At 47.3% G+C, this 23,419-nt stretch overlaps 2 protein-coding genes across 4 annotated transcripts in view; both read right to left on the bottom strand.

Annotated features, from left to right (window-relative positions):
* The window catches only part of DEGS1 (delta 4-desaturase, sphingolipid 1), an 88,244-nt gene extending 85,795 nt beyond the window's left edge, over positions 1 to 2,449 (bottom strand). The window contains exon 1 of the mRNA XM_057398817.1: positions 2,446 to 2,449. The gene's annotated coding sequence lies outside the window, so the exon portion shown is untranslated. The remainder of the gene's footprint in view (positions 1 to 2,445) is intronic.
* Positions 152 to 23,419, bottom strand: CAPN2 (calpain 2). Of its 3 annotated transcripts, XM_057398813.1 has the most exons (21): positions 23,183 to 23,419; positions 22,338 to 22,407; positions 16,516 to 16,634; positions 16,063 to 16,196; positions 15,052 to 15,220; positions 13,451 to 13,534; positions 11,928 to 12,013; positions 11,344 to 11,418; positions 10,972 to 11,132; positions 10,176 to 10,345; positions 9,003 to 9,014; positions 7,460 to 7,671; positions 7,336 to 7,372; positions 6,498 to 6,563; positions 5,916 to 5,973; positions 4,885 to 4,949; positions 3,742 to 3,810; positions 3,114 to 3,192; positions 2,006 to 2,122; positions 1,479 to 1,537; positions 152 to 840 (listed from the first exon to the last, which is right to left on the bottom strand). In XM_057398813.1, the coding sequence occupies exons 1-21, from the start codon at positions 23,417 to 23,419 to the stop codon at positions 817 to 819; spliced, it is 2,103 nt and encodes a 700-aa protein (XP_057254796.1). In that variant the 3' UTR covers positions 152 to 816. The 3 variants fall into 3 exon arrangements, with proteins under 3 accessions (XP_057254796.1, XP_057254795.1, XP_057254794.1); XM_057398812.1 differs by lacking the exon at positions 9,003 to 9,014 and having other exon boundaries at positions 7,460 to 7,664; positions 10,157 to 10,345; XM_057398811.1 differs by lacking the exon at positions 152 to 840 and having other exon boundaries at positions 1,277 to 1,537.

Below are 23,419 nucleotides of genomic sequence, written 5' to 3'. Positions count from 1 at the left end.
AGGCTGTCTAACATTCCATTAACTGACACGTGTCCAGAGTGCCTGTCGGTGCCTCACCAGCTTCAGAATGCTGTTTTATCCCTTTAAAAGGCTCTGCATCTAATCTATAAGAAGTGTGTTTATTTTCAGAAGGAATAGCACTCTTGCAAGCTTTATTTCTGCTGTTTTTATTTAAATACTTTCTTGTAGTTCAAAGGAAGATAAATAAGATACAGGAACTCAAGATTCCACCTGAGAGCACAGGCTTTCTCTTGGAAGAGTCTGGTTGCAGCTTCCTGCTACAGGCACATAAATGGTCAGGAGGGAAAGTCTTGTCCTTCAGATGGATCAAACATACTTGCTGCTCAAATTCTTCAAGGAATATTTCACCAGAGTAATGCTGAGCTTGAACAGGAAGTATACAAGAAATCCCTAAACACCTGTAGTCAGATACGCAATGCTATCCCTTTTCCAGTTTTACATATGCCTGAGTGAAGCTGTTATACAAAACCCGCTTCTTAAACCAGACTGTCAAGCTATAAGCTTTTTTCCAGAAGTCATGTAAAACACCTTAAATCCAAAGATACTAGCAGAGCACTGAGGCTTTATACTAAGGTTTTTGTACAGAGGCTATATAATGGTAAAAACTGCCAAGCCCTTTAAAATGAGGTTACAGCTACTTCTGTTGAAGTAGAACACTTTCATTCTAATAAATGTGTGCAAAAGTTGCCTGTATAAGTTAAGGCACATTCCCTTTAGGATATTACTTGTATCTTTGCTCAGTTATCTTCACCTGATGTTGCTCTTTTTGAGCTCTCTTAAGCTGATGTCGGTGCCTCAAATGACAGTAAAGCACAGCCACTGTAAGGAGAGAGGAGAATGGCCAAAGGTTAAATTTAGTAAAAATACCTCAGCAAATATGCATGTTCCCATTTCTAGCACGAGAAAGAAAGTCTGTTCTTACCAAAGTCATTTTAGGATCTTTCCTGAATGATTTAAATTTATCTGTCATTTAAGTCAGAAGAGTTTTGGGATGATTTGCACATTCCTCATTTAGGTGCAGAAATGAGTTATGTTTGGGTAATAAGCAAGTCAAAGACATGCAGGAAAGTGTATTTCTCCAAACTTAGTCCTTGCTTCAGGGCAGACATGGTGCAGAAAGCAGCAGATACAGTCAATACTGTGAGTCACTACTGCACCTGCATTTTACGCTGCTGTTGACAGAAAAGGCAGGGAAGAATCCTGCATACACATCAGGATCACTGCAAGGGATGAGTGTCGTCGGGTTCAGGTTGGTTTGTTAGAGAAAACAATGGGATATTGGTACGTTTTAAAATAGGTAACCTTTGTTGAGGCTGCTCACAAATACACAAGCTCTATAGATCTAGCATTTACATGAGTATGTATGATCAGTCAGAATGGAGCAGGACAGCCTCTACTCTTCACAGCCTTCCCCACCCAAAAAGAGCAGAGAACAGTTTAGAGCTAAATGAACTTACATTAACAAGGTTCAATTCTATTGTTCCAGTTTTCTCAGTATCCAGCTTCCTAAACATTTCTGTGATAGGAGAGAGGTGACAGATAAGGATGAACATAGGAACTAATTGGAAAGCCTGCCCTGTCCTTGTGCTTCAGGATCAAAAGGCAATTTAGTCCCATAGTCTATGACAACAGTCTACACCCCAAACCAGAGACACTTTAAAGTCATCGCCTGCTCATGTGCAAGAATGAGACTGAACACTTTCAATACTTCATTCTGTTGTATTAGTCAATCTGTAAGCACTTGGAGCTTTTTTTAAAGCTAACATTTAGTTGTTTGCATGAAGGACTGTCTGGCTCCAGTTCAGCAGTCTGGCCTAAAAGACCAATTCCTAGATCTAGGAGGGTCATGCACACTGGGTTGCTGGATTTATAGCTCAGCCTTGAAGTTGCCTTGGATCCAGCACAAAGTTTACTCAATAACTTTTACCCTGGACTTGAAAACACAAAGCAATAGTGTCTGTCTAGTGATAAAGCATGTACTCACTGAACAGTGTTTCCAGCCGAATCAAACACCGGACAAAGTTATCAAAGTCAATGATGAGGTCTTCATCAGCAAAACGAGCCACAATGATTTGATGTAACTGGCAGTTTAATTTGAACCCTAAAAATATGATGGCAAGGATATAAAAGGTAAGAAGAAGAAAAACACCCAAAAAGCTCTCCCCAACAGAGCCTCGACCTTACACACTCACAGAAATTCCATTAGCTACTTTTGGTTAAATTCTCTAATTTTAAGGAATATTGACTCCGCTTGGGAAATTCCCAGCGACCCTTTCTGTACTGGGAGTGATTTAGAGCTGTGATTAAATCACATGTGTTCTTCCTGCTCCATGTGCTCCATACTTCTACTCCTGTTTCCCAGGGGACACGGCCAATTGCTCTACCTCATGGTCCTTCCCTGTATAACAAGGTGGCTGCCAAAATCAGCCCCCAGAGATCCCAGATAAAGCATTGGCTTTCTGTGGGCAAATGGGTCTCTTATCTGCAAAGAGTATCTCAGCTTCGGCACAAAAAGATCTGCTGCTTGTCTTACGTGGTGACAAGAAGGGAAAGCTTCAGAGATCCCTAATGTGGGCATTAAGATGGCCCCAGATCAGGAAGTTAATTTGGGATCATATGGCTCTGGGATATTCTCCATCTCCTTGCTCACCATCGTAACTCAGATTTGCAACAGTGGTTGCAGTAGCAAATTGATTCTTAATGATGATGCTCTTGCGAGCATCACCCCTTGCTCAAGCCACTTCCATTCTCTAGGTCACAGTATCCTGGTTTTAGAAGGCTTATGCCATACACCCAGAGATACTCACTGAAAGACAACAGTCTGCTGGTACAAGACCAGGTTGTTGCAGTTATTTGTGCTTCTCCAAAAGCTGGTCGCTGAAGACAGTAACTGCAAACCTGTCACTCCTCTGAGATGCTCTTAGTGTGCCTGCATGGCAAGACACTGCTACACAAAGACAAGAACCCTGGTTGAGCAGCTACATTAACAGCAGCCTTCCAGGTCTGGGACTATAGCTTACAAGTGATACACAGGAAACTAAGAGCAGCTATCAACTGACAGACCCTAAAAAGGGACAGACTAATAGAAATACCTGCTGTTTCCAGCGCTCTCCTCATCTCATACGAATTCATGGTACCAGAGCGATCCACATCAATTTCCCTATAAATTTTCTGTGGAACACAAAACCCAAAGTCAAAACTTGAGGATAATTCAGAGCATGATTTGGCTTTCATCAGAAGTGAAACATTTTGAAATGCAGCCCACATGTTACTTAGGAATGTTTCCAACACTGGTCTGAGGGACTACACTTATCTCCCAACTGGGGCTTTAGAAACTCATTTTAAGGCAGCAGCCAAAGCAGATGAAGACTCCGGAGAACTCCTTGCATGCCTGTGCCAAATGGCACTATCCCTACCAAAGCATCAAGGCTGACACCAAACTTGCCCTGTTAGATGGGAAGGCTCAACATGGATCCGAGTTAAAACACAAACCACTCAAAGGCAGGAAGGGAGCAGCCTCTCCTTCAGCCCTTCACCTAAGGACAAGCAGTCACCCCCCTGGACTCCAAGGGACAAAGCCTGGGAGACTGAGGACACGAATGCACGGTGAGTAGAAAGAGTCCCTGCGCTAGGATGTGTGATTGTATGCATTGTCTGAAGCAAACCGCTCTACAGCCCCCTCTACATCTGATTGCACCTCCCAAGAAGGTTGCACCTTACCTGGTATCTCTGAATCTTTGTCCAGAGGGTGTGGAACTCCTTCAGGCCCAGTTTGCCACTCCCGTCATTCTCCTTCGAGTTAAGGGAATCTCTTTGGAGCAAGGAAAAAGGGTTTTCCCCTCCCTGTGCTGGCTTTACTTACATGGGCAGTCGTGACTTAATACTTTAAACAAGATAACTACAGTTAAGAAAAGGATGCAGGTCCTCTCTGAAGGACTCATCCTGTTGAACACAGTTGTTGTCTAGGATGTCTTTCTAAAACAGCAAGATGATTGATTCAGGTTAAACTGTTCACAAGCCCCTTCTTTGGTATTTTGGTACCCCTAGATTCCCAATACATGTATTATACAGCCAAGATGATGCCATTTTGTTCTGCGCAGTTGGATCAACACCTGCAGTTACAGTCTGGATTATAAACAGGAAAAGCCAGAACCAAGCCTGCTATTTGAACCTGCACAAAGAGCTAACAAAAGAACCTGGTCATGGCGTCGCTCCCAAACCCCACTGAGGAGTCCCTGCAGACTGCTGGATTTTACAGCAAATTACAGCAGAGCATTGCTTTGTTGGTAAGTTTCCCTTTTCCCAACCATGCAATTCAACTCCCACTGCACAAGGAAGCTGAACGCAACTATTCTTAGACTTGATCTTCCATCCCACACTTGTGCCCTTATTCTTAGGGGAAAAAAGCGCCTAAAATCCAACAAGTCTCTGCTTCCTGTGTTTGTCTCCTCATATTCTATTTGCTAAGTCCTCACAGCTTTATAATGCCCTTAAACAGAGCAGTGAAATACAGGAAGTCCATGTTCCAACTCTACAGTCAAGGCTATCCACACTGTGCTGAGAGCCAGGTGCCTTTTCCCCACACAAACATCACTTTGTCCCCAGCTAAACCAGAACAAGGAACAGGGTAGACCTCAAAGCAGACCTCAAATCAGTCCTGCCTGATAATGGGAGAATGCGTGTGCCATGAGTAGCAGTAATAGCAAGGGCTACCATTTTTATTCAGGGGAACCAGGGTAAAGCCAGCTTCTCCACCTCAGAAGTCATTAGCAGCACATCAGTATGGACCCACCACTGCAAAGGCAGCTCACCCACTTCAGCACAGGCAGAAGAGTATCACCTAGGAACAGCCTTAAAGGATACATCTAACAGGTCAACCATTATTTTGCATGTCTCAATACTAAAGCCATCAGATTTAATATCCTTGCCTGTAAAGAAAGAGCAAAAGGATTATCAGTGCATGCTGCACCACAGCACCCTCCTAAATAGCTCATGAGCTCTATAAGCAGACTATACACATCAGCCCTTATTTGCTCTGTGTCATCAGTGGCTTCCTTTGCAACCGAAGAGGCTTAGGTTGAATGACAGCTGTGATGTTTCTCCAAGCAAACAGCCCAGTTAGTTTAGTTTGTAGGTGTGCTGCAGAAGCTAGAGATGGAGGTGAAGCTTTCCTGCCCTCATTGTCTGGCTGCAAAGACAAGGGTGGGCTTTTGAGAAGAGCATGGACTTCTGACCTACAGACACCAGTGGCAGGTAGCTTCATGCAAGGGATGAACATCAAGCATGGCAACTGGCAATACACCGTTGCTAACTGGCTGGTCCACACAGACATGCAACACAGTCCTGGCTACCAGGCTAAGATTTAAAGAGGAACTTGTTTCTTGAGCACTGTTTAATGGAAGGGAAAACAATGCAGAGCCAAGCTCTGAATCACTACACAGAGAAAGAAGCCTAGAGTTTCAAAGTTCCTTCTTCTCCTCCTCAGGGTCACCCCAGACCATTGGCTGGGCTTGTTTGGCTGGCTAGTTTGAATCCTGACTGGTTCAATACTAAAGCAGCAGCAACACCTTCTCTGCATCATTATAAAGCATTAATCAAATCCATCCATCTTCCTGGCAACCAATTCCCAGTAGCAGATGCGGGGATAAAAGGCACCCATATGCATGCTGCCAAAGCACGTCTCCTGTTAAGTACAGCTTCAGCTCCAGTGTGTCTGCAGCCCCCTGCAGCAGCAGAGAGAGCACATGGCTGTGGCCATATGGCCCCAAGCTGCAGGTCTGCGGCAGAGCCCAGGGTTTTGCTCTGCCCAGGTCAATGGTGTGCTCTGTGCTCTCACAGCCATGCTGGAAGCCTGCTGCTGGCCAACCAAAGATGCCACTGGAAAAGGGGCTTACGTTTAGCCATGATCTTGTTCAAGATGTTGCGCAGTTCGAAGGCGGAGATCTCTGCATCCTGGGGAAAGAGAGAGGTTTTTCGCTGTGAGCTGCAGTGAATCTATCCCATCAGCAGCCTCTGACTCCTTTGGGCGAGGTGGCCAAGTTCAAACACCCCTTGGAGTTAATTTCCCTTGGGTGGAAACGCAATCAGGGTAAGCTCTCCCCACCTCTCATTCCCAGGAGCACCTCCAATTCCCAGGCATCAGCACCCTGAGCCCTCAGGCAGGTGAGAGCAGCCTGGGGAGAAGGCACAGCCCAGCCCTCACCCCATCCACCAAATGCTCTGCCCAAAGGACAGAATTAGGGACCCGGAGAGATGAAAGTTGAGCCTGAAGTTCAAAGAGAGCAAAGACTGCTTGCCAGGAGCGCTCACAAACCTGTTGTGTAAGCAGATGGGCAACTACACACATCTTTGCATGCACGATTATGCACATGCTTGAGATCTGAGTCAGCATAAGGATTAAACTCCATCCCGGGGGAGGCATTTCTCTTACCCACTCATTCATGCTACCAGTAAGACGTTAACAGAAGAACACTCACGCTCCCTGCTAGCTGCCCAAAAAGCTTTTTAAAGCTGGGTTCGATGTCATCTTCACTGATCTCGGTCTACAAGAGAGAAACAGAGAATATGGAAAGGAGGAAATGTGCTTGAGAAGGGCTTAATGCATTTCCTTGCCCCTAGTAAAACACAATTTAAATGGCAAAGTTGAAGGTACAGAGTACTTTCGCTTTGATTTAAATCGGTTTTAATTCAGTCAAAATGCTGGCGTAGCAAATACTGCAGGAATTCAGAATTTAAAATTCTTTGTGAAATTAAAATTATTCAATTAAAAAATCACTACCAAATCCAGAACTTCACTATTGCTACTGTTACTATTGGACCACGTCTTAAAGCAAAGAAAGCAAAACGTAAGTTCTCATCTTCGGGGGGGGGGGGGAAACTCACCCAGGGGAGTAGATGCATTATTAGGCAAAACACCTTCAGCTCCAGCAAGGTTAAACACATGGAGCCACCACTTACTCATGGAAACAATATCACATCAAAACCACCCCTATGGCTAAAGGGCTGCACTCCTGGATGCCTGGCGAGCAAAGGGAGCTCATTTTCTATGGCTCCTGTCACCTCTGCAGGTAGTACCGGATCCCTTCCTCCTGGGAAGCCCAAGCTCACCATTCTGCATTAAGGACAACATGCTTTTCCATTACTGCTTGTGATGTTTCCATTTCAACTATGGATGTTGACAGATCTGTTTCCAGAGCGGGACAACAGTTCTTCATAATGCCTAGGGAAAACCATTGCCCTGCACAGGGAACAGACACACTCCAACCCCACTTATTTATGACAAAATCAACTTAAGTGCTTTAAACTAAGACATACCTCTTCAAAATTGGCCTCGATTTCATCATCGATAACGCTAGAAAGATAAAGAAACCAGCATTAAAATCAAGTCCCTTTTCTGTTGCTCTTTCCTCAGGTTTCCGGTTAGCAAAGAGCTACATACGTGGAGTTGGCATTCTTCTCTGAGAAGACTCGCAGGCAGAAATCCCCATTCTTGTTGGGCTCAAAGGTCGAGGGGACGACGATGTATTCACCTGCAGGGAGCTTGAACCGGTTCAGCACTTCTCGGAGGTTGATAAAGGTGTTTGATTTTTCCCTTGCTTTGTTGGTCAGGAAGAAGTTTTTGCTCAGATGAATGTTTGTCTGGCCTGAAAACTTGGGAAAAAGCAAAGAAAGAGAGAACCCCCCCCCATGATTTGCATGTATTTGCATTACAGATCAACAATATAATAGATACAGCAATTAGCTATGTCGCTTCAACAGAAGTGAATGGAGAAAGGGGTGGCTGCACCCCACCATGGTACTCCTGAGCTGCAGATCATCTCAACAAGCCATTCAGGTCATGCTTATGTTTTGCAGACGGTGGTGGGTGTGTGAAGACATTGGCCAAGTTCTTTACCAACTGGTTTTCTGTAGAGTGAGATGCCACCCATCCCTCTGGTCCCCAAACTGGTGCCACCAGGACACTGTAGCTCAGCTCTTGCCTCACAGGTCAGGCTGCCTTAAAGCAGAGAGCCAGCTTATGGAGGGCTCCAAGAACAATAGCCTATGCAGTATCAAAGCAGTGTAACATCTTCCAGAACAAACTCTGCTGCACAGGGTCTTACAGGTGGGTTATCTCAGCTCTAGAAGCAAGCATCAGGCTCAGAGGCCTATCACTTCCCATCCTCCTGGATTTTTCAGCATGCAGAACCTGTAAGACCTGCTGCCACGGTGGGAGATAAAATTCCACCTTTTGGGAAAAAGAAAAGTCATGGGATTGTGGCTGGAGTGTTTTTTATGGATATCAGGTTTTTGGACCACTATGGTGCCAAGCTGAGCAGCTGACAGGCATTCAGAGGGTACATAAGAAGTTCAATCAACCGGTAGCACCATTTCCTCTCCTGATGAAACCACGTTTTACATAAGAGCAGCTGGTTTGAGCATAGCCTGCAGCATTGCAAGGTGCCCCAGCTGCTCTGAGGTTACACAGGCTCAACCTCACTCTTTCCTCTGAGGAGCAACAGCTCAGAGGTGTCTGCAGCCCTGCTTCATATTGCATAGGTATCGCTGCACTGCACACCTCTCGCATCCCCAGGGCATATGGTTAGCTACCTGCAGGTAGGAACAGAGGGAAACCAATAAAGAATGCTCAGGGAAATGAGAATAAAACACTTCCCTGGAATACTGGTTGTGTGTCAAACAAACTCTGTGCAAACCTGAGGAAGGCAGCTGCACTTTGGAGCAGCAAGCATGGGTCTGGAATGGGAGAAGACCGATGGAAGAGCAGCTCCAGTGAGTTTCAGCAGTACAGACTGCTCTTATCCCAACCCAAGCCACCCTGAACACGCATCACGGGCTCAAGGCCCCATCCAGAATAAATGGACTCAAACTTTGGACTGTACAGCCAGTATTGTCCTGCAGTGAAGGAGGATCCCCTGAACTGTTCCTTCCCACAAGCCATTCATCCCAGCTCTGCATCTTGCCCACCAATGCATGCTACGTACCTCTGGGGGCACCTGCAAGAAGAAAAGAAGAGAGTTATCTGCTGGTTGAAACAGCTCCAAGGCTACTCCTTTCCACCACTGGTTAGCAGGTAACATCCATGCTCTTGATAAAAAGACTCTGTTCGAGCAGACAGTGAACGCTGAGCTCATGTCACCCCATGCTGACTGCTCAGCTTCCCGAGTCCCTCCTGGAGGCAGCATGAGCACAGACACAGCCAGGGTCATGGTTCCCTGCTGACCCCCTCCACCCTGCAGCCCACAGTGATATCTTCTGGAGATTCAGTTTCCCAACTATTTCTTCCCCCCCTTGTCTTTCACCCTCCCACCCCTCTGACCTCTCCACCATCTGGGCAAGACAATAATGCAGCTCTCCATTTCCTTATGCCTTCAGGAGACCTAGCTTTGTTTTAAACTTCATTTGCCTACAGGGAGCAGATTCTCTTACAAGATTTTCCAAAGCTGGGACACTGGGAAAGCAAGCAGCTGCACACCCTTCCTACAGATACAGAGCATCCCTCAGGCAAGACCATTATTCCTATTTCCACTGCTAGTTAAGCACCACTGCTTTGCAGGTCTGCATAAAACACCCTGCTTCAGGAGTTACCATAAATACATCTCTGACCCTTCATCCTGCAGGGGTTTTACAGGTGTTTTGGCTGGTTCTGCTGCTGGTTTCACACTCCCCAAGCTAGTGCAGGCGCCCCAGCTAGGGTCACATCCTACCATGGTCACATCCCTACCATGGCTGCTCTCATTCTGCTGCTCACAACCCTGACAAGTAGAGACCAGATTTCTGCACTTTTAATCTTGATTTTCTGTTCCTCCATTCTGGAATTGAGGTGGGAAAGGGCCTCTGTAGGTCACCTGGTCCAACCCACTACTCGAACCAAGGCTACTATCAAAGCTAACAACGTTGCTCAGGACCTTGTCCAGCCTAGGTTTGAGCATCTCCATGATAACAATAATGAATGCAGATTCCATCCTCTCTCTGGGTACCTGTGCTTGACTGCTGGTTTTATGGAGGATAATTTCCTGAACATCTAAGAGGAACTTCCCTTGCTGCAGCCGGTGTCTAACTCAACCTGCCTCAATTCTGATGCAAAGCCCAGTCTACCCCGATTTATAGAGAGAGCTTTCCATTGCCTCCCATGCACCTCTATTGCCTTGACTTACCTCATAAATCGCAAAGCCGATGGTGTGCATGTCCTCTCCCATCTTCCTCTGCCTCCGCCGGTGCTTCTGAATGAGGCCAATGAGGAAAGTACATCCCCTCTCAGGATCATCGGGGTCCTCATCTTCTTCCTCCAGCTTGATTAAATACTGTGGATTCGTCCAGAATGTGTCTGGAAAGAAGATTTATGCAAACTGCTCAGAGGCTGCTTCGGAAGCAACTGTGCTGATATAGACCTGTCGGCTAGAGCAGATGGGGCTCTGACTTCCAAAATCAGCTGCAAGAAGGAAAAACTAACATGTCTCCCCCCAGCCTTTACGACCACAACTGGACCCTATCAGGGAGCCACATTTCCCACTTGCACTTCCTGGACATCAGTCTTGGGTATCCCAGGTACGTCCTCCTCCATAGGCCACCCCAAAGCAGCTCCCAGAAACTCCTAGAGAAAGTACAAATGGATCATAGAATCACAGACTGGTTTGGGTTGGAAAGGACCTTAAGGTCATCCAGTTCCAGCTCCCTCACACTAAACCGTGTCACCCAAGGCTCTGTCCAACCTGGCCTTGGACACCACCAGGGATGGAGCATTCACAACCTCCCTGGGCAACCCATTCCAGGGCCTCACCACCCTTACAATAAAGAACTTCTTCCTTACATCTAACCTGAACTTCCCCTGTTTAAGTTTGAACCCGTTACCCCTTGTCCTGTCACTAGTCCCTAGTGAGGAGTCCCTCTCCAGCATCCCTATAGGCCCCCTTCAGATACTGGATGAGTAAAAGGTTTCTCAGTGTCTCTTACTTGGGTAATTCCTGCAGCCCCCTGCAGTGGCTCCTCGCCTCCAGTTCCCATCCAGCTTCAGCAGGCTCCACTTCTTGTACTTGTCACTTGCCAGGGTGTCTGGAGTCAGGTTGCAGATCTCCAGGCGGGAGTAATGCCTCAAGAAGTCGTTGAACGCCATCCTGTGGAAGCAATGCCACTGGCAACGTCTGCTTAGGAAGACACATTTCGCATACAGCCACCTGGTCTATCCTCCTTCTCTCTTGTACTAGGATTTGGGATGAATTTACTCACTCACCTTGGAGAGTGCAGCAGGAGAGGTTACTTTGTGTGCTAAAGAACATAGGAAAAGACCTCCCCCTCCTGCCTGCACACAAATCCAGTGGTACCTACCAGAACTCCCCATCTTCATGCCTCCTGGTCAGCCGCTCCCGCACCTCAGGGTCAACACCACTCCAATTTGGGCAGCTGAAAGACAACCCCACATCAACTAGAGGGTATGGTGAAGCTTAACCCTAATGTAGCTGTTCTGGCACAAGGATTTCACCTTCTTACAGCTCCACATGACTGTAACACTGCACAACATCTAGCTGATAGCAACTCCAGAGACCTCAAACCATAGCAGAATTAAAATACATGGGATACCAGACACCTCACTTCTTAAATATCCAAGGAAGCTCACCACTGAATCCGGTCTGCTAAATAAGCAGAAAATACTGAAAGGTTTCTAGGAATCACCAACCAAATCATGGAATGCTACAGGAAGGCAGATGTTTGCGTGAAGGGTGCCACAGACTGTGATGCCCACATGGGAGATGACAGTGATGGGATGCTGCTTTGAAAGAGCTCAGAGCGAACATCGCATCCAGATGTGACTTACAGAGGAATCTAAGGTAGGGAGAAGACAGACGACAGCAGAAACACGGTTGTACCCCTGCAGTAAAAGCCTCCTGGCAATGTACAAGCCATCGACTCACTTGTCATTCCATTTCCCAGTCCACTCCACTTCCCCCCAGGGATTTCTGATTCTGATCAGCTTCTGCACAGTTCCTCGGAATTTCACCTGATGGGATCAGAAGCATACACAGAGAGTTACCCAGGGACTCAGCACTGTGCTCCATCCCACCTTCTCTATGGGAATTAAAGAACATGACAGAGCCAGTATCTCAGTGCTACACGTAACAATGTATGCACTCATCTGAGCCAAAAGACATGAAATCAAACTGATTTTCAATGAGCTCCACACACCCAAGCCCGTCCAGAGGTGGTTTATAGTATGCATAAATCAAAGCTCATGATAACCGAAATGTCTGGTTTGTGCCACTAAAAAACCTGCCTCTGATATGACTTCAAGCAAATGGAACGTAAAGCTGCTACAGGACTGCTAAAAAGCAGGTACAAGGGGATACTTCTCTAAAGTCGTCATCCACGTACGAATTGCCTTTTCACATTCAGGTGCCTTTTCCCCATCCCTATATAAGATGAGCCTGTTAGAAGAGATGGGATACTTGGTCTGGCCACAACCCCTTTGACCACACAAATGCCCCAGAGTGCAGCAGCATCAGCCCCTCCTCACACTGCACCCGAGGCCCTGGCTTGTTACCTGCTGATCTCTGCACACACTGAGGCCAGGCCAAGCAAAGCTGTACGAGTTCCAGTGGGAACACCCAGCACTTATGTGGAACACATGGTACTAATTTGAGGCAGGAGCTGGCGCACCTCTACAGCCCGAAGCCAAGAAAACTGCACAGAGCAGCAGCACAGAGTCCAGGCATGACACCCCAGTGCCTGACGATGAATATCCCTACAGAGCCTGCACAGATCACCAAAGGAAAAGCCGGGCTAAGTTGTGCTTTTTGTGAACCAAGGTCAACAAAGTCCCTCTTGGCTGCCTTTGCTGCTAGAGGGCAGCATGCACACAGGTAAACGTGCCCGTTAGGCGCATCCACCTCAGTGCGGCATGTCAGCATCTCTCTACACCTCACCCTGAAGTTTCAGGGATCACGGCAGAAACCATTCCTGCAGAAGTAACTGCATCACACACACGGAAGGACACCACGATCCGCTTCCTTTGTTTGCACTTGGCTCACTCTCGCCTGTACTGAAGGTACACTGAAAGGTGTTCAGCAGGCACTGAAGGGACAGTAAGGTTTGTTTTTCCTGGCGCACATCTCTCGCACATCCCGCCGTGCTGCCTGCCATAGAGAAACATGCTGCAGGACCCGGTCACCAGCAGAGGGTAGTGTGCCCTCTGCGCAGAGCTTCCCACGGCCCCGCTCCCTGGGAAACAGCAGTGCTTATGGCCAAAAAAAGGGGATCTTTTCTTTGTTCAAACCCCCAAAGAACTCAAGTTTTTACCCAACAACCCCCAACTAATTCACTTCATTGAGAACAGACTCAAAGCCCGATTCAGCAAAACGGGTGATACTCAAGAACCTGCAGTGTTGAAGATGTGTTTGTGGCTGGGCAGGACCATGCCCAAGTCTGGCTGCACACCTACCTCCTCTGCCCCGGTGACCGAGTACGCGTGTCCCTTCACCAGCTTTTGGGTAGTGACTGCCTCCGACTCTGCTGCACTGGTGATCTGGAAGAGCAAGGAAAGTCAATGAGCGTGCTTCCCATGCACAGGGGATCCAGGATTCCCCCTCCAAGAGCTCTAATCTCACTGGGAGGCTGCAGGGATGGTTTAGCTGCTGCACAGAGGAAATGAGAGTGATCCATGTGAGAGAGTAGAGTCAGCAGCACATGTGGTGATGCTGGAGTCCTAGGGCCCACATTTACGGCATGGGGTGCATGTCAGAAGCCCTGCACCGCAGCAAAGATCCTTCCTGGCTCCAAAACACTTGGAGATGCAAGAGAGGGGATGCACCACACCAAACACTGTACAAAGGGGATACGCATGATGAACTCCATGCTCTTGATGGGCCAGAAGGAACACAGGGGGTAACCAGCCTGAGGCTGCCCAGGGATCACACACCAAGACCCCAGCACTCTGCTTTGAGATCAACTCCACAGCAGGGTGGGAGGTTCCCCTTCCTTTCCCCAACACCACCACCCTAGACTTGTCATGCAGGTGAGCAAGAGAAAAGGCTGCACTTTGGATGCCATTCATACCTGAAGGAATATCACCCTCTCACTTCTCCACAGCCGTTACAATACTTGGGCAGCCTGGCCTATAAGCACTACAGGGAAAAGTCGCTTCTTAGAAGTGACTGCCTGACATCTTGCTGTTATAACTCTTAACCCTCTGTGAAACATGCCTGTCATTGCCTTCCCACCGTTTCAGAAAGTGGGTGATCTGTAAACAAGCATATCTGAAGCTTAAAAAAGATTTTCTACTATAAATTTATATATATATAATATTTATATTATAAATGGAGTTCTTGTAAATCGTTTACTTTCCCTTTAGACATAACCAAGATGTTCATTTGGGAGCAGGGTGATTATCATACTTTGGCTCATTTCAGTAAGGCCAAAAGCAATGCTGAATCCTTGCAGGCAGGGCCAAAGCTCCTTTTCCTTCTCACAGGTTCAGCTTCTGATGAATGTTTTCCCATAAAGCCTTTTAAAAGCCTGGCAACAGCCTGAGCCTCCCTGTTTTGGGAATGTTTTGGTACAATTTGTCTGACAAACAGGCTACAGAAGGGATGGAGGTTGCCACCTCTGAGCATCAGACTGCAGGAGCCGTTAGCAGCAGCTTTCTGTCCAAACCCATTCAGCCTGTACCAACCTGCTGCCAAGCTACAGGCTTTCTTAAGAACAAAGATGTACATCAGGATCCCTCATGAGTTCTCTGTATGATTTGCCACTACCAACCTATGAAACAGCAAAAGCTCTAGGTCTCCAGGAAGACACACAGGGGAGGCAATGAGCTTTTACACATAAACTAATGAATCTACATTTCAACCTAACTCTGCAGAAGGGCACATGCCTGGGTCACACTCTCTGGTGAAATTCTCCAGACACAAAGTAGAGCAGAGAACCACAGCAGAGGGGACCAGCATCCTTTGTGTGACCCTGCGGATGGGGCACGGGTCCACCCCCCAGCTGCCTACAAGCACAGCAAGAGCAGAGTGTCCAGCAATAAGCCCAGCAACTCACATCAATGGAACAGCCAAGGAGAGAGCCTTTCTGAAGTGCCTTCTGAATGATCCTGAAGAGGTTGGGTGGTGCCTTCTGCAGCTCATACCATTCTGCAATTCCTCCAGTGAAGTCCTCGAAGCCTTCAGTGGTGGTGCCACCAGAGAGAGACTCATATGATCCATTCAGCCTGCATGAAAGGGGACATACACAAACACAGCCATCAAGCTCCCCATTTTCCTCTTCTCACACATACAACCATCAGGTTCCCTATTCTTCTCTTGGAGAGGCATTCAGTTGTGCCAACTGTCACAGCATTTCTACTTTCAACAGCACCACCAGCAGTTAGGAACACCTCCTCCATTGCTTCTTAGACCTCTGCTTGGAAAGCCCAGCATAAAATGTTATACTACCGTGTATACAGGATGTAGGTTTAGTCTATCAATGACAAAAATCATGGACACTATTTGAGAAAAAGGAAACAATTCAAACAAATCAAAACCCAGAAATTTGCCTCAATAGTTCTGCAGTCTTTAAATCCCTGTAACAATTATGGGTCTGATTTTCAGCTGATTAAATTAGCTCAATGTCTTAAGTCAACTGAAAATAGCAATGCTAGATGGCAGAATTCCTCCATGCCCATCCTAAAACTAGAAATTCAGACTTGTGCATCTTCACCTTCAATGGAGAACTGGACTCGTGGACTGAAGGAGTGAAGCTGCAAGCCCTCACAGGCATGTAGAGCACATGAAACAAAGCTTTCCAAGCCCCAGTGACAGAAGACAGCACTCTAGGAACAGCCTTGCCATGAGATACAAGAGCTGTTTTTCTTGGCTAACATCAATACTTTTGTCTATTTGTCCCAAGCACCTGTCAGCAAAGCTGTACTAAAGCAGTTGTGGGGTATCCCAGAAGTTGTAAAGACTAATACATTAGGTTGACTTTTTAAATGTGTCTATGCAGGTGAGGATGCTGTGGGGAAGCAGAGGCACTGGGAGATGGGAGTGGGGTAAAACCCTGGCCTCAACTCACTTGGCATAGGCTTTCTCCAGCAGCGCGCTCCAGAACTCGCTGCCCTCTGCCGAGTGCACGAAGAGCAGCTTCCCATTCTTGGTGGGCAGCCGGTCATCCACCACGACGTCCACCCACTCCCCATACTGCCAGAACTGAAGAGAACACAAACACCTTGTCACTACCCCATGCTGCATGCTCAGCTCACCAGGACATTCAAACACCCATTTCCTAGAGGAGAAGCAATGCCCGTCGCAGCCAGCTTCGCCCACCCTGTTCAGGGATGCATGTCCTCAGCTGGATCTGCTGATGGACATCTGCTTCCTTCCACCATCACTCTTCCTGGATGCCTGTTTTTCTGCCTGGCTCTTTGATATTCCTCAAAGGGTTCCAGCAAACACCATCCAGACACAGCCAGCCACACAGGCTCCTGGCCAACAGCACGGGGCAGGGGGGAGGCTGTTTTTCACCTACCTGGAAGTGGAAAATTCCTGCGTATTTATCCTGGAAGCTCTGGTCTTTGGGAACAACACGGGCCAGAATTTCTTCATTTAGGGTGAGAGAGGCAATAGCGGCCAAGAGCCAACAGTCCCCTGTAATGAAAAAAAGAGGAAAAGAGACACTGTTCATTATTCATTATTCAAACTTTATTCTTTAGGTTTTGTATACTGCACAGCGCTCATCCATTATAGCTAACAGTCACCTCGGCTGAGGTGAGATGATCCCTCCCATCACTTTACTTCTAAGGCAGATGAAACGCACAAACACAAACACCCACCATCTCCAGAGCAAGTTTCCTCTAAACCGAAGTAAGAAAAGAAAAGCAAAAGCAGGCTTTCTATGATCTACCAACACACAGTCCCATGCTGGGACTATTTGAAAGAAAACTTGATATTCAATGGGGTGTCTGCAGGTTAGGAAGCAGCATGGGGGAAAAAGCAAAGAAGAGGGCCTGCGGGCACACACAGGTACTCAAGGATGTGGTTTCTCCTCAAAAGGCCACTGTCTCCTCAAACATAGGCTGTTTACCTCCTCCATGTTTAACAAACATCAATTGATTTGCCATCTGGAGACCTATCCCATGGACAAGCTCCCTTTCGGCTCTCTTGCCAGCCTCTTACAACACAGGAGCTCCTTCTCTGAAGCCTCTTGCTGAGACCTCTCTGTTTAGTCCCACATCTTGTCTCTGGCACTGGTCACCAGAGAGTCAAGAAAGGTCTGAAGGCAGGCACTGTTCCCTAGTCCCACACACCTCTTCACCCGTCCTGGGATGGAGCCAGCACACACAGCGCCTGCACGTTAGTGCCCCAGGCTGTCTGGACAGTGTTTTTCCACACCATCTCCTACCCCGCAGAAGGAGGACACCGCAGTTATATAAACATTACCTCCATTTGTTGTACTTATTTTCAGAAGCCAGTGTTTAACAGAGTGGTTACCTTCCTGCTCAGCCATGGGCCTCCTGCAACCCATTAGCAAGATGATTAGAGATATAAAGACCCAGATGATCTGAACTCCCACAGCTCAACATATACCTCCTTGTTCCCATTATCAGGTCTGCTGTTGCCTTGCTTTATGAACACAGGGAGGTGGATATTACACATCAGATCCCACAAAATGGTCCTGCAGTATGTATAGGACTGCAGGTTCAAGAACCATGAGACATCCATCGCTGCTAGCAAGTTAAAGGCCAGCAAAGCAGCAGGCTCTGTACAGCCTCCTAGAGAAGGGAGGGTCAATAAAAGGGTCAAAAGCTCACAAGTGAGAAGCTGAGATCCAAGTGGGAGAAATTCGTAAGCAGATTTAACTCTAAAGCTGCTTTTTGAGGGTCGCCCTCAGGCCCAAACCCATCACCACTCAGCTTTAGGAGGAACACGGGCGACCTGCAATTCCCTCTTTGTTGCCCCTCTCTTTTCTCAGCTGATCCCCAGCAGCAGCTCAACAAATTACATTTGTCCCATGGCCCTTTTCACATTGCAAAGAAGATAGAAGACGTGAAATTGCAGACTAATTTCAAAACCTCAGAATCTTACATTATATGTCCTACGGCACAGCTGAGTAAAACCATCCACCCTTGGCCTCTGCAACAAAGCTGCAGGCAGAGCTGAAGGCCCTTTGTGCACGCTCTGTAGGGTGGGTGGAAACAGCCCAAGGAATGTTCTATGCTCCTTGTTTGCAGCCAGCTGTGGAGGTGTTTTACCCCACTCAATTGCTCAACCTCCAGCATAAACCAGAGTTCACACTGCACAGTCTTGCTCGATCAGACAAACTCAACCATTCCAAGGGAACCCTGGGGCATCTCACATTAGCGCTACTGACCTCGTCAGAACTGTGCTGATTTAAATTAGTAGCAAGGCTGGCCCAGAGGGCAGCTATCCCACCCTTCCTCCAAAGTGATGTTAGCTTTTCTATTCCATAAAGAAGATAGGGGCTGGGCAGGCAGAGAGCAGCACAGAAAGAGTAAAGGAACAACTCAGCATGAGCACAGTAGCTCAGGAAGTCTTGGTCAAGAAGCTGCTCAGGCATCTAGATAAGAGCATACACCATTTAATGCCGTAATACATCTTTTGAGTCAGACTTCCCCTGCAGATAAGCACAGAGGTTCAAGGAAGAGAAACACCCCCAAAACACCTCTAAGCACATAAGCAGAATTTATAAAGAATTTCCTTTACTTTCTAGCTGTTCTATTAAGGCAGACAAGAAGAGAAAGAATCTGTAGAGTCTGTTGAAAAATCTCTCTGTTGAACTTTACACTGAGTTCTAAGGAGAATTTGGAGCCAAACACACATCTTAACTCACACAACGCTGGACAAGGTCTTCTTGAGATTAAAAGGCAAATGCAGCATATATGGGAGACACACTGCCCTCTGGTTTCCACATTTAAAGTGCTCAACAGCCAGGATATCTCTCCCTTTCTGAACATTGAGCACTAAAAGCAGACCTGACAAGTCAAAGCCTGGATGAAAACAGATCTTGTGATAACACCTGGAGTTTTAATCTGCACTAAGTAAGCCTAAGCAGGGTCTCTACCAAATAGTCTTAACTGTAAGAACTAGTACTTTTGTAAAGCTCTTGACAGTGACTTTCCTTTGATAGAGATGTAAAGTCCCCTTTGATAGAGAAGTCCAAGAGGAGTCTATCAAACAGGTTCCTTATATGAAGAATTTGAGAGGGGTGTTAGCAAAGCCAGGTTATCACGGAGAACTTTTGTAAGTGCACAATACAATAGGCAGAACAAGGTTACCAGAAAAAAGAATATTATCAGGCTGCGAGTTTATTTATATTGACAAATACTATTTTTCATCTTTCACGTTTCCTTTTTGCTGTTATCAATGTTTTACTTTCTATTTCTATGTGTGTCTATCTCTGACATTACCGAACCTCCAGCTATAAACAAGAACATTAAAAATAATCAATTGCAAGGCAAGAATAGCCCTAAGGGCTAAAAATTGACAATCTGGAAAGCAAACACAAGCAAAGTATCCCATGAAGCACCTGGAGAACTGCAAGCAAAAGGCAGCTCTTCTGATCACCGCACAGCCCACGTGAGACCATGGGGTCAAAGGAAAAACGTACATCAGCCCATTAGACATGTAGTTATTTTAAAACACTCACAGAATAACAACTACTCAATGCATTGACATTAATACCAGAGTCTCCAGGAAGTTTTCCGGTTAGAAGCATGGCGCTGCTGCAACCCATTCACAGTAGAGTGGCTGCCAGCATGGGAAAACCATACACCTAGTTTTCCAAATTCATCCTATTCATTATTTTTCCACACATTTTTATGTAAGGAGGAGACACCCATGTCTCAACAGCAGAGCAGAGATACTGCGCTGTGTACACCCCAGTGTTGTGATACCATGGTGACATCCCCTCCAAAGAAGGCGGTTAAGGGTGAATAAGCTTCCTCTCCCCAGTGGCTTAGGTTCCTCCCCTCTGCTGTCATGAGTCACCACATCCCATGTGCTGTCATTCTGAGTTAAATACCTTCAGATCTGACACTGCAAAACTAAGTCCAAATACTCAACTTTAAAAGTTTCTCCTACAAAGGAACAAAACCACAATAGAGGATAATCCAAAGCCCAAGGGCAGCAATTTGGTGTCTGGAAAACTTAGCGAGCTGCCGCCTTGGTGAGGAGATCACCTTTTCTGCCCTGATGATCAGCTATGCCTTTTGTGCACATGATCTAGGTCAAACAATGAAACAAATGTATAGGCTGCATCTGGCCCACAGACCAAAGACTCTTGAGCTAAAAGGAACATGTGTACCACTGCTCATCAGCCTGGCTGTTTGGTTTGTAACCTGCCAAGAAACCAGTTGCAGCAGTGAGGGGCACATGTGCTTGGAATGTCTCATCAGTCCCTGCAGCACTCTTAAGATGTTCTGAAAGGCTTAACAACAGCAATGAAACTCCATGTAGGTACAGGTGTGCTGCTTTGCCGTCAAGCTTTTTGGAGGCTAAATAGGACTACAAAAGCTTCCTATGGAAAAAAGCAACATAATAAAAATAAAAAAGCATTTGTAAAGCACATCTGCTATCCTCATTGTGTAAAAGGGAAGAGATTTGATAAGTATCTCAACAGCCATACAGAGAAAAGATCAACAGCATCCGACTGTTACTCAACACAAACTGTCACACAATACCAAAATCCTGGCCAGATTCACAAGAAGATAGCGGGGTGAGTCATTGCAGTACTTTGTCATGGTGAAAACAGTAATACAACCTGGAACACTAACATCCTCCTATATAAATGGTATTATTTTATCTCCTGAAACCACAGCTGGGAGTCAGTTCATACCCTTTGGTGATAGCATGCAACCTTATGAGAGCACCTGACTGGTCTGAAGACCATTAAGGCAACAATTGCTGTCAGCAATTTAAATCAAGGTTTGGCACTAGCAACCACAATCCCACTACTTGAAAATGAAGTTACAAGTCTTTCATTCCAGTGCTCTTGCTGCCACAACATCTGGATAGGAAAGCTGGAAGCCTGCAGAAAGCAACTAAGTGCTTTCAGAAACCAGGATCTCTACAAAATGCCAGATGTTGAAATGGCGTTAAAATAAACTCTATTTTCAAGCTGAACAACTCTCTAGCAGTAAAATTACACACTAAAAAAAGAGGGCATGTGTGTTAAACACTGCAGCATGCCTTATACCAGAACAGTAGTGGTGGGAGACACGATACTAGACAGAGAGAACATGCAAAGGAAGCTGCTGACATGCCAAGGACTTCACTGATGACACAGTGGAGCCTAATCCATGTCACAGATGCTACTGGGGCACAAGGAGAACTAAATTCACAATCTCTGTATTATTTATTGTCAGGACGTTTTGCACAAATGGTATCTAGTTATTAAAGCACTAACCTAAGTAACTCATGAAAGAAAACACAAGCACAAAATATATGAAATAAGCTTCCCTATCCATTCTATTTTTGGACACGAAAACACAAATAGCAGCATCAGGACCAGAAACTAAGAAGCTGCAACGTGGCTAATACTATGCCAATGAAAGGCAAACAAACAGAACTCCATTCCTTTGCCAACCCCGCTGCAAAGTCACAACACACAGCATGTATTAGTCATGTTTCCCTACTCCGAGGGCTTCCCCTCAGCCGTGCTGTCAGTCTAATCTTTACATAAGAGGGTTTTCACCCTCTTCCTACAATTACAGGATAAATAGGAGCCTCACTGCTTCCACCCCATCTTACTTCCTGGAGCATCCCCACAGCTGTCCTGCTTTACAGCCTCCACACTGCTTTCTGGGAGGAGAGAGGAGGCACTTGCCTAAAAACACTCTGGCAGACAAGGCAGGAGAGAGTTTTGAGACCAGGATAGCTGTGCACTGTGCACACAGCCAGTTTAAGCCGCTTGCCTCTGGCTGTCCGCTCAGGCTTCCAGGTTTCAGGATGTCCTTCATGGAATTCTCTCTCATGGGAAGAAACGCCACACCACACAGGCAACTGCTCTCTGAAGTAGAGGTTAGTCAGGCGGCTCTCAGACACATGGATGTGAATGTGAAAGGAATTAGAAGCAATCAGAAAAGCCATCAGGAAACCAGTTTGTGCCATCCCTGCTCAATGCACACAGCAAAGCTGTGCTCAGTGGCCGAACACACAGTGTCCCTACCAGCAGATGCCCAGGAGAGGCAAGGAGGTCTGATTTGATGTAAAAAGAGGTGGCAGGTTTCAACAGGATGTATTTACAGAGCGAGTTACATACAGCTTAGTATAAACCGGGTGCTACTGGGGTAGCACCTGCATGAGAAGCTCAGCTTCCTGCCTCCACCTTACCTAATGCCCCTTGGCAGATGTCTGTGCGCGTGGCTCCACCAGCTATGAACTGGGGGCTGGAACACAGCTCCTGGGAACAAAACAAGCCTCTTGTTACATATATCCACAGGTAACGGGTGGGATTAGAACCCCACTTGCAGCAGATTTAAACAAGGGATTGACCACAGCAGATGAATACTGCAGAGATGGAGCAGGCCAGGAATGAATGCAGGCCCCGGACACGTGAAGCGCAGTGAGGACAGTGACCAAAGCTTGCGGGCAGCCATCTCGCTTCACAGCATGTGCCAGAGGTCCGCTGTGTTTCTACAACATGTGCACACACCACTTTGCTGTTACCTCCGCACCGCTGACTACCTCAAGCCCTTTAAGAAACATCCAGGCACCCCGGATCCATCTGACCCAAGGGATGGCTCCCGTGGCCAGACAGGGCTGCTTCGGTAGCCACAAGCACACGCTAAGGGAGGGCTCGGGAAGGAAACCTCTGCATCACAGACAGCTCCTCTCTGCTACGTGAAAGAGCCACGGATCTGAAGTGACAGCCCCACAACAAGCACTCTGTACACCGGGATTGCTCACGATGGAGAGACAAACGGCTTTGTTGCTGCTGGTTTTCCAGACAGAGCATGTTCCCCCGCCAGCCCGGACCCGGCGCAAAGGGACACCCATCCCAGGGGCTCTGGGCGGCCGCACCGCGACCTGCAGCCGCCCGGTACTGCCGGGGGAGAAAAGGGAGTGCAAAGAGCACAGGCACAGGAGAGTGGGGTGGAAAGACGCGGTGATGCCGCTGAACGATGCTACCGAGCATCCCCCCCCCCCCCCCCCCCCCCGCCTTATCCCTGCCGTACCGTGGGTCTGCGCCAGACGATGCCCTGCGTCTTGTAGGAGTTGGGCCCCAGCTCTTGGTATCCGAGGGCAGCGGGGCCGGCGGGGAAGGAGGGGTCTTGGAAGAGCCGCCCCTCCTGCAGGCACTGCTGCCGCAGCCCCCCGAAGTCCTGCCCCAGGTAGGGCACGGCACGGCTGTGCCGCCCCGCTCCCGCAGCCGCCGCCCGCTCCTTCACCACCGCCGCCGCCATCCCCGACAT

The sequence above is a fragment of the Pezoporus wallicus genome, unplaced genomic scaffold (genome assembly GCF_028554395.1).
Source record: "Pezoporus wallicus isolate ANWC-B61680 ecotype Strahan unplaced genomic scaffold, APGP_CSIRO_Pwel_v1 contig_5231, whole genome shotgun sequence".
NCBI classification, from domain to species: Eukaryota; Metazoa; Chordata; class Aves; order Psittaciformes; family Psittacidae; genus Pezoporus; species Pezoporus wallicus.
This window is presented reverse-complemented; position numbering and strand designations above follow the sequence as displayed.

Coding starts and splice junctions, on each gene's coding strand:
- CAPN2 (XM_057398811.1), bottom strand. CDS start 23,419: ATGTCGGGGATGGCGGCGGCGGTGGTGAAGGAGCGGGCGGCGGCTGCG. Junction 6,564..7,335: donor TCGAGGCCAATTTTGAAGAG/GTATGTCTTAGT, acceptor TCTCTCTTGTAG/ACCGAGATCAGTGAAGATGA. Junction 5,974..6,497: donor TTGGGCAGCTAGCAGGGAGC/GTGAGTGTTCTT, acceptor CTCTTTCCCCAG/GATGCAGAGATCTCCGCCTT.